Source organism: Talpa europaea (assembly GCF_964194135.1).
Source record: "Talpa europaea genome assembly, chromosome: 8".
NCBI lineage: Eukaryota > Metazoa > Chordata > Mammalia > Eulipotyphla > Talpidae > Talpa > Talpa europaea.
In genome coordinates, this window is record NC_140075.1 from 44925926 (window position 1) to 44944088 (window position 18163).

Genomic DNA, 18163 nt, shown 5'->3' on the forward strand with positions numbered 1-18163 from the left:
GGGTAGATAGAGGAGAAATGAATCCATGGACTACCTTCTCTCAAATGTTGACTTTGTTTTGGGTGGTCACTTGGGTGGTTGCCATAATATAAATAAACACAGATGATGCCAGTTTGTTTTGACTCTGTCTGAACAGCAGCCCATTTCCTTTCTCTTCTTGGCAATGAAACAAAACAATAATAGTCATTATCTCTTTCTGTTGAGATAACCATGTGTTATCTCTAACTAATGTTGACTTTCAATGGTCACATTTTGATTACTTTTATTTAAAGGTGGTCACAGCTTTTAGTCTTATAAAACTCATCCAAGTAGAGCACTGTGTGGAAGTGGGAAGGGAGGAGACTGCTCAGGAATGATCTCTTTTTTAAAGGGTTGATGGACAGGATGCAAGGAGGGTGTGGAAAGTGTACTAAAAATGCCTTAAACCTCTAGTTAGAAGACTGAAGGTTTAGTTCCAGCTATTAACCTGTCTCTGGGCCTCAGTTTTCTGATTTGCAAAATGCAGATGATAACAATATCCACTTTGTTGGCCATGGTGAGGATTTGATGAGAAGATGCATATAAAGGGTTAGAATTCAGGCACCGCTGAGGTGATGATGCTGGTGATGATAGAGATGGTAATGAAAAGGGTGTGAGACTTTGGAAAAGTCAATTATTTACATTGGCCTCAGTTTCCTTATCTGCAGAAGGAGCAGGTTTCACAGGATCATTTGCAAATCTGTTCAACAACATTCCTTGAGCATTTTCTGTGCTGATGCCACACTGGGGGGTTGAGAGAAGAAACTGCAGAAGCTCACTATTGGGGAAGGAGACACACACAGACATAGATGACTAGCAGAAAACAGGCTCCCAAAGAGCTGTTATGAGCATAAGCAGTTAGGGTAGGGGGATCCTGGAGAGCTTGGTGGCAAGATTATGTTGAACCTAGGCTTTAAAGGGTGAGGAGGAAAAGATTGTCTTTTCCTGTTGAAAACACTTTATCCTTAGGATACTTTATCCAAACTTTATAACTAAGCCCACCAGGTTCTTCATGAGCTGGCTCAAAATCCTGCTCCTCCAAAGGAGGGCAAATCCTCCATTGACACCTGGCACTGTGATATTTTCAGTTCCTAAAAAATACACCATACCATCTCTTGCCTTTCTCCTAACTTTGCATTTGCCAGTTCTTTTGGCTTGGAACTTTCTCCTCTCTCTATTGGGTGAGGGGTTGGGGGAGTAGCAGGGTGAAAAAGCAAGGAGCTTTTCCTTGCTTTCCTTGCTTCCTAGGTCAGAGTGTAGGTTCCATCCTAGCTTTGACACTTACCAATCAGTGGTGTCCCTGCTGTGAGGCTCAATTTCTTGGTGAGTCAATGTTTTTGTCTGCGAAATGGGGATAATAATGTCTGCAATAATGAGGATGAAGTGAGGTGATACATGCAAAGTGCTGGCCAACCTGATCACAGTAATCATTGAGTAAATATGAGCAGTTGTGATGAACACTGTACGCCTGTTTGTCCACTTGTATTCGGGTCTGAACTTAGTCATTAACTCCACTGGGAGTTTTCCTACACTGGGTAACTCCTACGACCACATTGCGTGCGCTCTGTGTGTCTCCTCTTAAAACAGAGCACTGACAGCTGTCATTTTGGGGTGACTTTACCAGACTGCAAACTCCATGAGGACAGGGTTCAGTCAATTGTGGTGGCCACTGGGACTGATACATGGTGGGCACTCAATAAATACTGAGTGAATGGTGGGGAGGGGGGCCTGAAGTTTCGGATTCCAGGGGTGTGGCTAAGTGTCCTGGGGTGGGCCATGAGGCTGGAAAGGCAGGTGGCAGTCAACAGAGGACGCCTGGGAGGCGAGTGGGTTGAGGGCTCCTTCTGGCCCCGGGCACGGATCCCAAAAGGGCTCAGCGCCCTAGGGAGAGAACCGCGCTCAGCTCCAGCGCAGCCTGCGCCCTGGGGGAGAAAATGCAGCCAGACGGGTCGGACGGGCTCGCTCGGGCCCCGCCCCCGACTCCGCCCCCAGGTCCTGCCCCGCCCCCGCCCCGCCCCGCTGGCCCGGCCCCTCGGGCGCCCGCCTTGCAGCAGCCAGTCTCACCGGCCCGCGCAGCCCCCACGCAGGGCGGACCCCGCGCGCTTATTCTGCCCCGGAGCAGCGCAGACACGAGCCCGCTGCCCACAGCCGCCGCGGGATGCTGCGCTCCACGTCCACCGTCACCCTGCTTTCGGGCAGCGGAGCTAGGAAGCCCGGGGCGCCCAACCGGAGGGTGAGTAGCTTGGGGCGGGAGCCGCTCAGCTGCGGGGGTCTTGGGATGGGGACGCAATGGAAACGGTTTCTGGCCCCTGACACTAACTCCCCCATCCCCCCAACCTTGGGCTCAGTTTTCGGATCCTGGCTCAGCTCCGCGAGACAGTGACTTTCCTGCACACCGGCTGGAAGGGCCTGGGGGATTTTCTGGAATCCCCTGAGATTTCCTCTCCTCCCAACCTCCTCTGTTAAGCCAAGTTTATTGATGGCACCAGTTGGAAAAGGAAGGGAGACACTTTTGCAGTGTCCCTATCTTCAGACTCGAAGATAATGTATGTCTTTAACACACAAACTTTCCTTCTTCCAGCGATTGAAAGAAAGAGTCACTTGTGTTCGCAGATGATAGAATAACGAATGCTAAAGTGAACTTAGCCAAGGCAGGCTTCTCCTTACGAGTCGAGATCAGCAGCTGGTCACCCAGGAGCCCAGTTGTGTGGGAACCGGGTTTATGCAAACCACTTTTCTCTTTCTGGTTTAAATATAAGTACCATGGCAGCTGGGTCTGCCCTGGAAGCCCTGGGCACCATCTCCAGGGAGATTCCTTTTTGGAAGCACCTGTTTCTCAGCATCTGTTCTCACCTCTCCAGATGCTCTGTGGAGGAAGTGCTGGGTACACGCAGGCTGCATCTTCTCCTTTCAATGTCTCTTCCAAGATCAGTATCCCAGAGCACACTGCCAGTCCCCGGGGTTGTGGGTTTTTAGTTCATTCATTCGTCATGATATTCAGTACTTATCATTTGGTGCCTCTTTTTGGTGGCTGAGACTTCTCTAATCAAGTTTCTGCAAGGCTTAACTATCCAGCTGGTTAAGGCCAAGCCAAAGCCCCTTTTGGTGCTCCTGTCTGTTTTCTAGTCTTGTAGACTTGTTTGCTTTTACAGACGTCAGCAAATGACTGGTCAATGCCTTGACATGCCATCTTTCTTTAGCTCTAGAAGAAAGGCATTGTCTTTCACTTGGGTGTGGGCCAAGTGATGGATTCTGGGGTATGTGTGTGTGTGTGTGTGTGCGCTTATGTGTGTAACAGACTCAAGGGTCACAGAACCCTGGTTATCTGGTCATTAGCTTGAAAAAGGAAGGTCCTCGTTAGATGTAAGTGTGTTTCTAACCACAGTCCCAGTCTCACTCTAAGATGGACATTTGCCTTTTTTTCTAAGAAATCATTCTCAGTTGAATGCAATTGTAATTGAGAAAGAATTACATGTGTGGTAATGTGTGGTACCAGAGTGCCTGAAATTCTCTAAATCCCACTCCAGCGGTGGGGCTGGTTGGGTGACTAGAATGATATTGTGGGTGAATGCAATGTGACTAGTTTACTAGATAACCTTTCTGAAGATTTTTCTTTTCAAATACTTACTTTTGAGTATTTCTTTAGCTTTTAGTGCTTTGGTTTCTGGCATAGTGGACAAACTATTCAGAAGGCTTTGCCCTTTGAATAGGATGACAGCAATACTTTGGACTGGAGGGCTCAGGGCTCTGATTTGGACCATATGGGGGCCATTCTGAGCACACTGATATTTGTTCTGAAAGATGAATCTAAAGGTTCTAAGTTTCCCTTTATGATTATCAACTCTGATCATGATTTGCAAATGTCACAGGTACTGTCTGTGTGTGGAAGGGCCTGATTGGAAGCTGTGATCTGTAATTGATTCACATGATTGATTAATCATCATTAGCTAACTTATTTAACAACATTTATAATTCTTTCTCTGTGATGCAGGGCTTAGAATTGGGTCCATGCTACCTGTAGACGCAAATGTAGCCATAGATACCATAAGATACAAAATGATAGTTGTTGGGGGTCGGGCTGGTAGAGCGCTGGCAGAGAGAGTTGGGTGGAAGCTAAAAGGAAAGGTTCTTCCCAAAGCTTCTGAAGAAGGCTTTCCCTCTGCAGGTGATACTTGAGTTTAGTCTTGCACGATGAGTAGGAATTTGTAATGTAACTCACCTTATTGTGATACTGAAGAGGGGGAAATCATTAGTCAAAGTGTAACTTGGCATGTATGTGTAACAACAGCCTATTAAACCTACTTTAAGGTAAAGCTCTTATTTTTTGAAAAACAAGAATTGGATCTCTTGAAAGTGAAATGGTAGCCCAAACAAGTAATCATGAAATGTGATGCTGAAGTTGAAAGTTTTTCAGTAAAGCCTGCATTGTTCTCTCTCCTTCCTCTCTGATGTTGGACAAGTGATGGTCTTGAACAATAACATGTTAGCCATTAAAAGAGCATTTCTGTTTCCTTCAAAGTGCTTACCAAATTAGGGGCTGCAGGGAAATCAGGCTGTGTGGGTCTAGATGTTCAAGCCAAACAGAAGTGATGACAGCTGACGCTGAGCAGGGAGTTCTGTAAGTTAGCTGCCAGGGCGGTGTGGCCAGTCCAGCCTGTCACCAGTTACCCTTTGTTCCATGGCTGCCACCTACAATGTGAACTTCCTTCTTATCTGAAATCATCTCTCAAGGGGGGGAAAAAAAAAAAAACAGGTGTGAGAGTAATTTCTGTCATTCGATAAACAAAGCTCCGTGAGGCATTTATGAATACCAACCAGCAGGGGTTGTGAAATTAAAAAACAAAAGTCTCCCTCCAAATCAGTTATGCTCTAAAAATAGTTTTATCTATGGCAACAGCAGGAAGATAAATTGGCTGGAGAATAACCATAGCCAGAATGATGACCTTGAAGAAAAGGGGAAGGGGAGATATTTTAAAAAATGTTGGCATTGCTTCATAATTTTGAAAGGAATTTTGTCAATGCAGTTAATCCCACTGAAAGAGCCTTTCAAGTGAAAGGTCAGTTCTGTGGCCAGGTTGTGTACTTTGGGAGAAAGCACGTGTTGTCTTGTGCAGCAAAATATTTTTGGTTGAACTGTTCAGCCCACATGGTGTGGGACATAGGACTGTCAAGGGTTTCCTCCAGCACCATGCTCTGTTGATCACAAGAGACTATTGGCTGGTGTTGCTGGTATTGGGGCCCCTCAGTGGCATATAAAAACAAACAAAGCCCAACAAGGCCACAAGAATAGGGCTATCTCCTAGCTGCTCTTGCTGATATTTCTTTACATTTGGCACAGACTTTCATGCGTTAAAAATCTGGAATGAGCCTGCTGGTCATTTGATGCATACTCTCCCACGTCCCATTTCTGTTTGATGGGCTCAAAATAAACAGCTTTCCTTAGTTGGCCTGTGAATGGGGCAGCCAGGTGTTTACCTCATTTCCTTTTCCTTTTCGCAGAAACACCTGTGTGCATGACTTCATATCACTCTGTGGGCTCTGAGGAAGGGACATAGGCTGTGGTGGGACATCAGCACCTGGTGGAAGAAAGTTGGCTGCAGTATCCACCAGGGGGCAGGGAGCCTTCTGCACCCAGAAAACAGGCTGTCTCCTCACCATAGCCCTCTTGAACCAGGCTCTGCCAGGCCAGGTTTTAGACCTACAACTTCAGCTAAACTCTGTCACTAAACAATAGCTTAGAAAAAATGTCTCAATCTTGATGCTTTGATCCTGCTGTGTGAATTATGATGACTCCAAAGGAAATTGGATTTCCTTCCTCAAGACAGAGGGAGTGGAGTGGGGTTCTGGGGAAGAGCTGCTTGGGTGGTCTTGTCCAGGTTTATCTACACTGGCCATCCATACCCAACAAGACACCTGGAGGCTGCTGTTGCACTGAGCTGCTGGTCACTTGAGAAACCCTTCTAATCTCGTCAGCCTCAAAAATTGTTGTCTAACTGAGTTAGGGGGCTGTGGATCCGCGCTACCTAACCATGGACCAGGTGGAGGCGTAACTTTCACAGGTTACGTGCACGATGGTGTCGGAGCTTTACATGGTGCACGCTCTCAGCCTAAAACAGTCCCAGGACTTCTCCAACACACAGAGGAGTAACACAGCGGTGCCCTCTTTCTTTGCACGAGTGATATTTCTTAAATGTCAATCCCACTGTGGACTCTCATTTGTTCCGTGAGGTCAGCATGCTCTTTCTAAAATGCAAAATCTGGTTGGCTGATTTCTCTGCTGTACTTCCCTAGTACAACCAGGAGAAAACACACACTCCGTGGTTCGGCATCCAGGTCCTCCTGATCTGGCGTTTGTCTCCCCTGCCCTACCTACCCCCACATACTCTTTTCAGATATACCAAAGTACTTGCTATTCCCCAAGCTTATGTCGAAGCTGGTTTTGGCTTCTTGCCTTTTTCCATGCTTCTCCTCTGATGACAGTTCATTTCTGCCCTGACACCCCTCCATCGCCCCCACATCTTCCACGTCCCCTTAGAGGGCTGTGTCCTCATCATTGCTTATATCTCTTACGAGGAAAGGTTCAGGGCTCCTCCTTCCCCAGACCTGCTCTAATAGGTGCTTAAAAAGAGTCTCTCGCTGGTCTTAAAGGCGCCATGCTTAACATTGAATTGTCAAATGAGGAAACAGGAAGAGAAGCTGGGGATGAAGCCAGCCATCACCTCTGACCCACCTGGGCAGGAAACAGGTGACAAATGGATGGGAATGCTGGCCCAGGTGAGGAGTCTGACAGTTCTGGGAAGGCCTCCAAATATTCTAGTAGTCTCATCCTGTTGCACAGCTGGAGTTTCCATTCCTTTGGTTTACTCAGTGGTTCTCAGCCCTCCTGGAAGTTAAACTGTCTATGCCTAGGCCCCACTAAGGAAGGTCTCCAGGTCATTCTGATGTGCAGCCAGCATCAGAACTTCTTCCTTAAGCATCACTCTCCCTTTATAGCTTCCTTGAAAATGCAGTTACTTTTGGGGCCATGTTCCAGAAGGTTTCTTTGTGGAGAGGCAGGCTGGTTGAGTTGGAATGGGGTGGGGGAGGGGGTGGAGAGGTGGAAGGTTTTTGGGGGGAGAGGGGGCTGGAAGGAGGAGAGGAAGTCACATCACTGTAGGTTTCACTGCTCGATTTGTGAGCATTCATTTACCTGTGCATTCTCTGTGGACTTTGGCATTCTGTGCCTGGTATAGAAGTGAGCCAGCAAGAGCAGGAAAGAGAGGTCGTTGTCCTCCTACTCATGAATTTTGTCTAACTTTGCACCACCTGGAAAAAGAGCCCAAGTATGTAGATCAGTGTTCCGCATGCTACTGCCCCTGTCCAGCCCTCAGCCTATTCTTGTGCCTCTGAGCTAGGAATGGTTTTTATAGTGACCTACAAAGCCCTTTACAAGAAAAACTTTGTCCTGCCCTGATGTAGATAAGCAGATTTGCTGAGACCTACTCCAGACTCGCCATGCCCTATTTCACACACAGCCTTTCTGTCATATTCTAGAGATTTTATGCTTGGGTTGAACAGATAGTGGAGTGTCTGTCTTCCCAGCCACACCCACAGGGGGCACACCTTCTGTTAGGGAGAGCTGGGCAGGGACCCACTGTCACAAAGTGGGCCAGGCCCAAGAAAATGTAAATGCATTTAGCTAATTTCCTTAGGGAAATTCATCTTTGTAAACTGATTAGCAAAATTTTCCCTGTCACCTCCCTAGGTCACCTTCTCCACCCCTTTTTATTTGTAATGGGTAGATTTTCCTTCAGTGAGTCCAGTTGCCTGAAGCTGAGAGCATGATGGCTCATGGATTGATCCCCAAAGTCCTAGATGGAGGACCCAGCCCTCTGCCTTCACAAAGTGGGTCAGAAATCAGGCCCCAGAGGACCCTCTTGGCTCCCAGGTGCCCTAAGTTGCAGACAAGGGCTTAGTTGTGTGTTTGTTTTTGTTTTTTGTGGAGGAGGTTTGAATGCTATCTGCCCCTCCCTTATATTCCCTCCCATGGGGATTCATTTGAAGAAATGGGAAGTCTGTCAGGGGAGTTTCAGATATATTCTTATTTTGTTTTAGTTTAACCTAAAATGAAACCCATACTGACATTTATTGAATAAGTGCCTATTATGAGGGTATACTAGGCTGTGTACTGTAAGGGCTACAAAGCAGTTGGGGTACAAAGCTTGCTTCATCTTTCCCCCCGTCTTTCTCCTCCTGTCTGAGTTGTTGTGCACAGAATATAATAGGAGGCACTCAATAACAACAATTGAATCATTGAAATGAACTCAGATTTGAGTGTTAGTTTCCTCTTCCAAAAAGTCAAATGGTTCCCTGTTTTCTTGCACTAGTGCCCTTGCTTCTCCATCAAGCATTTGTAGATTATTAGAGTTTGGCCTCCACCTATTTGTCTGTTTTTCTCTTCTACTCTAGCATAGGTAGCAGAACACTTAGCCTTTCTCTGAACACGCCAACATCTGGGCCTTCAGCCACCCTGGGAAAAAAATCTTTTTGTCTGTGATTCCGATGATGGATTCTGCAAACCTCACTGACCTGAAAGATCCCTGCTGTCCTTCTATACCCAGCTCACATGTCATCTCTAGGAACCTTCTCATATACAGTGGTGTGTCACTTATTGATGGAGCTATGTTCTGAGAAATTCATCGGTGTGCAAATTGCATATTGTGAGATTACACACACCGAGATGGTATTGCTGCTACACACATAGGCTACATGGTCCAGCCTGTTGGGACCACTGTTATATATGTGCTCTATCATTGACCAAAATATCATCACGGTGATACATGGCTTGACTCCAATCTGCCACCTCTGATACAGTTAACAAGTTTGTCTTTTCCCCATTTCTTGCAATTCCTTTTATTGGCTGAGGGAAACTGAGGCTGGTGTTTGGTAACTCCTCCAGTTAACAAAATTGTTCTCCTTCCTATATTCCATGGCAATAAAGAATACTTCCAGAGTGCCTAATATGGATTCTAAGCCTTTTACATGATTTACTTATTTAATCCTTACCACAGTCCCAAGGCATTGGCTCTGCAATACTGTTGATTCTATTTTATAAATAGGGTAACTGAGCACTGAAGATTAATTAGTTTTCTAGAGGTTTCATAGCTAGTAATTGTTAGAACCAATATTGGAATCTAGGAATATTGGAATCTAGTGTGGTTCCATGATACCTTAACCACCAAGCTATCCTGCCTCTCAAGGCTTTGTAGTATTATTTACACTGTATTCTCTTTATTTCTCTCTTAAAATAAATTTCTATCGAAGTTATTAAATTTCAGGTATTCAACATTGTAATTTTACATCTGTGAACACCACATCATGACCACCAAATGTCTAATTTTACCCATCACCCTACACCTGACCTCCTTTACCCATTTCATCCACCACCCAATCAACCCCTAGTCTAAGAGTTTTTGTTTTGTTTGTTTGCTTTGCTTCTTTATATTCCACATATGAGTGAAATCATATAGTATTTGTCTTTCTCTGTCTGATTTATATGTTGTTGTTAATTGCCTGCTTTGGGAGTATTCTACATTACGAGCTCCTGGGCACATGGCTGCTTCTTTTTCATTTTGGTATCTTCTTAGTTCTTAAAAGTATCTTACTTTTATTAAGATACTTAATTGGATGCTCAGTGACTGAATAATGAAATACACTGAGTCCTGCTTCCTGATTTTGATCCACTATTGGGGACCCTCACTTGTAGACCAGGCTGGTCCTATAGCAGTTGAGTTCAGGGAAAGAAAAAGTCAGCCCTCCTACTTGTTCAGAACAAAAGGATGAGCCAGATGCTATGGGAACCCTGGGAATAAAGTAGCTTATTTACCTCTCAGGTACTACTTTGCCTGGCAAGCTCTCAGTATTGTGTACCTGAGATTCAGGAAACTATGGAGATCAGCATCATAAAGTGCTCAGAAAGATAAGTGTCACTGCCTGGACCTTATTCAGTTGGAGATTTTCCCATAGGGAGGTTCCTGAAAACAAATGAATAAAGGGAGGTAAACTGTAATACGTCAACTTAATGAGTACATTCAAGGATTACCTTTCATACTGCTTCTGTTAAGGAATTAGCATACCTTCTAGACTGCTGGGATGTTCTCTTTGCTGCTCTTGTGGGTTTAGGAAGGATTGATCTCTCTCTCTCTCTCACACACACATCCATACATATTTTTCTGATATATTCTCTTTTAATCTTTATTATTGCTAATACTACTATTATTTTAATTTAAAAACTTACACATATTTGAAACAGTTGTAAACAATGCGGAAATCCCACTTTCCAGAGATCACCACCACCACCACCACCACCACTTGGTTATGTTTCCTTAAAGACATTTTCCCCCCTAATTATGCACAAATTATCTGGGCATATTTAAACAACAAAAATAGAATTATCCTTAACATGTTCCCCATAGATTCCTTTTTATTCACATGACAGTACTTTGGGTCATCTTATTAGGAAGGCGTCTGATCCTGCTTCAAGCTGGGTTTAAATTGCATCTGACAGTCAGCCTGTCATTGGGGCAACATTGATTAAAGAGAGCTTGCTAGAAGTGCTCCTTAGTGTTTCCATCAAAGACCTCTAATGACAAGAATAAACACGCAGAAAGGTGAGGTGTAGCCTAAGGCACTTGCAGCAACTGTTTATATTTACCGCTTCATTTGACTTTAATTCATTATCTATCTTGGTAAAGCTGATAATGGCTTAGGGAAATGCATTCTATTTATCCTGTGGCTTTGTGTGCCCAGGGGTATATCTGCAGATAGTGTGTTGAGGAATATCAGAGAATTCTGGGTACACTAATAAAGAATGGGCTTATGAAAGGGGAGGGGCCATATCACTTTTGGGTAATTGGACCCATGGAGTTCCCTCTGGGCCTTGTCTCCTCTTAAGTCTTTTAGTTTGCTCTGAAATTAGGGCTTACCCCTTTAGGGCAATCGACCAACCAGAGGCTGCTTTTACAGTGCTACTGTAGAAGTAGAGCATTGACCAAATTGTTATTATTATGGGAAGCAAGATTATGAAGCCAAGTAGGCTGTTTCATTTTGGAGATTGTAGTGGTGATCACATCTAGATAATATTAAAAATTCAAACATTTGTGATTGTTTTGCTGTGTGCCATGTGCCTTCCTCTTATCTTTACCTTTGACGTTCAGAGAGATTTGGTAACTTGTCTATAGTCACATAGCTAGTAGATATTGGAATCTTTGTATGTGTGCATGTGTGTGTATATGAATATTAGTAACTGATATGTGCATGTGCATGTATGTATACCCTTGTGGGGGAGATGAGAATTTCTTTTCTGCAGAATTATGCTGGGGGTTGGATCCAGCCTTTCAGAGGAGATTATTGAGCCTCACCAATTTATATTACCTACTTGGTGTGAGTTACTCTTTGATGATTGTACAAATGTCAGACTGGTTTCAAGCAGTTCAGGTGACTTCAAGTCAGAGGATTACCTTTTTCTGCAGGGTCTTGGGTTCCTGTCACTGTTGTTGCCTGTCAGCTAAGAGTACTGCCTCGTGGAATGGCTTGGTTTCTTTTTGGTCGCCACAAGTAATGGTGAACTTTAAAGGTTTAGTGTGAAGTTACCACATAAGAGGCAGCGATGGAGAATCAGGTTGCATCTGACCCTGCAATCACTGGGGCACTAAACTTGCCCAGAGGAGGATGAGGATGAAGAGAGAGCTTTTCAACCAAGACATGTGGTTGAATGGACTGGGGTTGTTTCATCTAGAGGAAAGCAGAATCAGCGCAGGAGGGCTGTGTAGAGAAAGATGAGTTCTGTTGTGGTCCCCAAGGGCAGCCCTGGGTTCATTATGTAAGTTCATTATCTGGAAGTTAGAGGTGCCTAGTAGGAAAGTGGGATGCCTTAGAGGGAGGTGACATTGTGGAAGAGCTAAGACATGATGTAAACTTGGGCTTCCGCTCATGAGCATGGAAACATCACCCTCAAACATCACCCTCAAAGTGGGCAAAATACCTGCATGGTACTTTGTTGGGCGTTGAGGTTCCTCGAAGATTAGACTTAAAATGTCTTTTACAGTCCCATCCTTGTTTTCCAAGCTAAACAGTAGTTTTGCTCAGAGTCTGCTCTGTGGACCAGGGCAAACCAGGTTGGGGACTGTATTAGTTTGCTAGGGCTGCTGTAAGAAGTACTACTGGTGACTGAAACAACAGAAATGTATTGTCTCACGGATCTGAAGCTGAAAATCTAAAATCAAGGTGTCAGCAGGATTGGTTCCTTTTGAGGGCTGTGAGGGAGGGATCTGTTCCTGGCCTCTCTCCTTGGCCTGCTTACCAGGCATTGTCCCAATATGCACATCTGTCTCCACATTTCCCCTTTTTGTAAGGACATGAGTCATTTTGGATTGGGGTCTATTTTAACTTGATCCCCTCTGTAAAGATTCTATTTCTAGATATGGTAACATTATGAGTTGCTGGGGTGAGGATTCAACATATAAATTTTAGAGGGGGGGATACAAGTCGACCCATAATGCAAGGAAAGCAGCTCTCTAATCAGGCCCATGTAGCTGTGGGATGGGTACTCTAGGCGCTACTTAGTTTTACTTAGTTTTCTCTAGGCCCTCTTTAATTTTCTTTTTTTAAATGGTAGGTTTACTTCTTCCTGGGAGCTGTCACAGCAAGACCAGGCTGTGACAACATAGCATTCTTATTGCTGTGCAATGATTACCACCATCCATTTCCAGGACACTTTCATCTTGGAAACCCAATATCCATTAAATAATAACTCCTCATTCCTTCATCTCCTCAGCCCCTGGCAATCACCATTCACCTCTCTATCTCTATGAATTTGACTATTCTGTGTCTCTCATGTAAATGGAATCATAGAATATTTGTCTTTGTATGATTGGCTTATTTCACTTGGCACAATGTCCTAAAGGTTTATCCATGTTGTATCAATAGCATATGGCGGGATGTCCTTTTTAAAGGCTGTATGTTGCAACAGGAACTTTGTTGCCACTTTGTGGAGAACTCAACTTGATGAGGGACAGAACAGTTGTGGAGCAGGTGTGCAAGGCAAGACTCTGCTATTTGAGCAGATGTTCTTATGCCATTTATTGAAAGCATACAGGCTAGTAAAAGCTGATCATGTGACAATGGTATGAAGAATAAAGTCTGGAGGTTGGGATAGCAATGGGGGACAACGTTTTACATGGGACAGGGAAGGGGTCATTGCGACCATACGTCAAGAGCCATTTGCGTCAGCAAAGTATTTGATGTTATCGCAGGCAGAGTTATCCTGGGACCACCGTTGAGATAGGCACGTAATCAGGTCAACAGTGGCCTAGGTGTCCTCAGGCCTGCCTCCTGATATGAACTATACTCCGTAGGTAGTCAAGGAATTCTCTGCTTTGATTTGTAGATAACAAATAGGTCACAGTTGCCCATGAGTGACCAGCTAGTAGCCATCTCATAGCAACCCACAGCTGTATAGTATTCTATTTTGTGTATATAACACATTTTATTTATCCATTTCTCTATCAGTTGGCATTTTTATTTCTTTAGTGTTGTAACATCCATTTATAACACTGTACATGATTCAGGGGGATAAGTCCACACCTCCTCAGATGTATGCAGCCACATTACCTCCACCCTGATGGACATTTTGCTTGTTTACACCCTTTGGCTATTGTAAATAAGGGTACATATATATGGGTATATAGACTTAAAAAAAAGGACTTTGGGGCTTCCCTGGCGGCACGAGGGGTTAAGACGCAATCTATGAAGCAATCCGAGCCACTGTACCATGAGTTCAATCCCTGGCCAGGGAGCTACACACAAGGTGCAGCAGACCTCTCCTGTCTTGCCTGCTGCTTCCCTCAGCAGTGCATTTCAATCAGTCTGCCTGTTCTGCTCCCCACTCTGTCTCTGGTGGATCCTCCCACCCCCCACGCCTTTGGCCTGTACCCCAGTTCTTGTATGCATAAATAAATAAATCTTTAAAAAAAGACTTTGTTATAAAACATCTACAGTTCTGTTGTAGAAAATGTCAATATATAACCAAGTGGAAAACACCCTTAAGCCCCAGTCACTACAGTGTACTTTGGCCTCTGACCCTCCACCTGTATTGTGTTGTGTGGTATATGAAATAAGGCCAGACTGTTATGGAGCCTGAGCCATTGAAAAAGTCTTTGAAATCTATGAATATTTTCAGTAGTTTCCTTGTTTTGAACAGTAATTTTTTTGTCTTGAGCAGCAACAGTGCCTGTGCTGGGCCTGGCTAAGGCTGGTCGACCCTCAGCGCTCCTGGTGTGATTGGCACAGTTCTTGCCATTGCTCAGGAGGCTCTGAGAAGCACAAGACCGCCTAGCTCTTTCTACCCCAAAATGGTTCCTAACTGGCTTTTGCTCTCCATCTCTCTTAGGCAAATGTCTGCAGATTACGGCTGACTATACCTCCGGAGAATCCAGTTTCTGAACAAAGTGAAAAGAAGCTTGAAAGAAAAGAACAAGTAAGCTGTCTCAAGGCATATCTCTGCCAAGTTCTAACCTTTATATTCTTTGAACCCGTCCCCTCCCGTCCCTCGGCTAGTCACAGGGCCTGAGTATCGGCAGTCTGTGGATGAAAGGCCCTCTCCACCTCATGGGCCCTTCTCCATCTTCCCCGAAGTCAGACGACTTTGCCCACTCACTGTGCTGGCCTCACACCCTGCTCTTGTTTCTTGCTGAACACTGGCTCTGTGTTGCCTTGAATCTGAAGGGACAGTAGTGACAGGTGCAGGAGACACGTTTTTATTAAAAAAGCTCTGTCCAGTAGAGTCAAAGGACCCATTGTGAGCTGTTGGCGGAGCCAGAGCCACTCTGAACTGCCCCAGGAGGCCCAACTCTTGCAGTGAAGCGGCTGCGTGGAGTGGAAGAGCCCGACAGGCAGCCCTGTCATGGGAAAAGGCTCTTGCTGGAGGGAGGAGGTGTTCAGTAGACATCTTTATGTCAACACTGTGCAGAATTTCTGGGCCATGAAGGTAAGTCTGACCTCATCCCTTGTCTTAGAGGAACTCCCAGTTTTTCAGGTGAGACTGACCTTTAAATGAGGATGGGACAGGTCAAATATTTGGATCCAGAAGTGTAAGAAGGGCTCTGGGAACAAAGGAAGGAAATGACTTGGGGGTAACATTAAAGGATAAGTAGGAGGTCCTGCTCAGCTCTAGGTCTGGTCTGGGGCAAGCCATTTTTCTCATTCATGAAAAATAAGCAAGCATCTACTGTATCCCAGGCACTGTTTTATACTCTGCAAATATAGTAGTCAACAGAGCAGGGCATGGAGAAATGCTTGCCATACATGGAATTTATATTCTAGGAAAGGAGAATGAAAATTTCTAAAGTGTATTTTACAGAGTTTAGAAGGTAGTAAGTGTTAGTAGAGACAGATAAAGCAAAAGGAAGGGACAGGAATCCCAGAAGGTAGGCAGTGTGTTTTATGACACACATATTTTATATAAATATAAAATAAAATAATAAAATGAGATAGAATTCATAAGTGGAATCATGAGACGACTTCTTGAGATACAAATGTTGCTGTGGAATTAACCAGTTATGTGGTCACCTATTAAAAGGAAGCTTTTCACTGACCAGTAAATGTTTGAGAAATGTCCCAAAATTTACTCTAGGTCTTTGTCTCTCCCTTTTACTGATGACCTTCTTCCCATGGACAGAGTATTCCCTGCTAATGCAAATGATGAGTGACAGAGAAGGAGAAGGGTGGAAAATGAAGTTATGACTGGAGTGAGGTGAAGGAATGTGAAGTTGCTTATCGGCTTAAAAAGAGAGGATAGTCCACTAGCAGGATCCAAGAAAAATGACTGCTTCTAGGTTGGAGCAGAGGAAGAACAAGGTGGGCTGGGGCCTGTTTGTGATGGAAAGCCAGGGAGTGCTCAAACACAAATGGGATCATAGCAGAGCACCCAGAAGTCAGTTTGAAAGGTTCTCCTGGCAAAATTAGAGCAACTGGAACATCAAAAAGAATAGTGACGGGCCTCCCGGTGGCGCAGCAGTTGAGCGCTGGGTTGTGAAGCTGCCCGCAGCCTCTGTGGTGCCCGTTCGATCCCCGGCAGCTCCCCGGCCACCGGAGGAGGGTCCCACATGGTGCGCAGACCTCTCCTGGCACCCGCTGCTCCCCTCAGCAGTGTACTTTGGTCCTTCTGCCTGCTCTGCTCCCTGCTCTGGCTCTGGTGAATTCTCTCACCCTCCCACGCTTCTGATTGTACCCAGTGCTTGTATAAATAAATAAATCTTTAAAAAAAAAAAAAAGAATAGTGACAACAATGTGTTACAACACATTGAATAATATAGAAAAATCCATGGGTATATAGTAATAATCTGAAAGAGAGAATAAAAACTAGAAAGCTCTTTTTTATAGAACATCAGCAAATACATCTCGAGAATCTCTCTTCCTGTAATCCCTGAATAAGTTGATGAATGGGTGCAAAAACTAAATTGGTAATAAGTTATCATGGGACAGTATGCTCACATGGTCTCAAAATATCATCTCAGATTATTTACTGATTTTAAAAGTACAGAGGTGTAATCTGACAGTCAGCATTTCAACCCAGGATCCAATTTAACATGACAGTAGTGGGACAACTGATATCATGTGACTTCCAAGGTGATTGATTTTTTTTTCAAGATGGATTTATTTATGCATACAAGAACTGGGGTGCAGGCCAGAGGTGCAAGGAGGTGAGAGGATTTGCCAGAAACAGGGTGGGCAACAGAACAGGCAGACTGACTGAAATACATTGCTGAGGGGAGCAGCGGGCGAGACAGGAGAGGCCTGCTGCGCCATATGGGTCAGCTCCCTGGCCAGCCAGGGATCGAACTCGTGCTGCAGAGACTGTGGCTAACTTAACAGTGTTGTGCTTAGCCCCTCGCACCAAAAGGGAGGCCCCTAAGTTGATTAAGAAGCACACATTATTACCCATGTACTACTCATGCCAAACTTATTTAACCAAATCTAATAATAAGGGAATTAAAAAATCCAACATTAGATACTCTGGAAAACAATTGCCCAGAAAACCCTCAATAAATTCAGTGTCACTTAAAAAAAAAAAGATAAGACTCTATTGGAGATAGAATACTAAAGAGACTGAGTATAAATATAATGTGTGAACCTTGATTAGATCCTGGATCAAAAATAAAATATGAAAGATCTGTTGGAGTCATTGTACAATCTTGAACAGGAATCCTCTATTGGATCTTATTGAATAAATGTTACTTTCCTTGCTTGTAATAATAGGGCTTTGGTTATGTAGTTGAACTATTTTTTCAACTTCTCTGTAGCTTTGAATATTGTCTAAAGAAAAACTGAGGGGTAAAAGCTCAACCAGAAAAAGTGGGTGTGGTCAGACTTCGGCTGCTGTCTATTGATGAGTGGGATTGAGCAGAGCCCTGGATTGCTTGGGGAGGTTCCCTTCTGCCCTCTCCCCTCCCTGTCTATCCCTTTCAGAGCTGATAGATTGGTTGGAGAAGTGGGCTTGGGGTTGTCTAGGCACACATGGGCAGCTAAGCACACAGGGACTCGGAATGAGCATTTTTTGAAGGAGATGGAGTTACAGGAATAGAAGCCTCGGTAGCTGTCCCTCTATGCATGGTAGAGGAAGTGGGGCATTCTCCTCTGGAGTAAGACCCAAGTTGCATACTTAGGAGATATTTGTGAAGGGTTTCTGGCTGCCACCACTGAGACAGTTGATACTGTGTGGCACTGAGGGCCTCTCATGGCTGAAGAGAACCCAATTCCCAAAGACAAAGGTGCAAGTGTTCCATGTCAAACAAGAGTTGGAAGTAAAGTTGTGGACCGGTTGCCTATTTGTCTTGAGCAGTGCTTTTTAAACTCTTTAAAGCAATAAGACTTTTTATGTTTTCCTTGACTGGATGAAATATGTTATCCTGAATCCTCATAAACTAGGCAAATGCTGGTGGGAGGCAAAGTCTTCCCAGTTTCCCTGTACCCCTGCACCCCAGGCACCCTTCTGCAGGTGCCTGTGAATTCCAGGATGGTGGGGCCAAAACCATGTGGGGAGGGCATGTGCCAAGATGCTTCTGGGGTGGTTGGGTGTGCTGGCTAAGTGAACATCTAGGATGGTGGT

General features: G+C 44.7%; 1 protein-coding gene across 2 annotated transcripts in view; it reads left to right on the top strand.

The window, feature by feature from the left end:
• Positions 1-2176: 2176 nt before the first annotated feature.
• MYZAP (myocardial zonula adherens protein) overlaps positions 2177-18163 on the top strand; it is a gene marked incomplete at both ends in the record, with an annotated part of 93326 nt that continues 77339 nt past the window's right edge. For both annotated transcript variants that reach the window (XM_084240988.1, XM_084240989.1), the window contains 2 exons: positions 2177-2251; positions 14447-14533. In XM_084240988.1, the coding sequence (XP_084097114.1) occupies positions 2177-2251; positions 14447-14533 (162 nt within the window). The remainder of the gene's footprint in view (positions 2252-14446; positions 14534-18163) is intronic.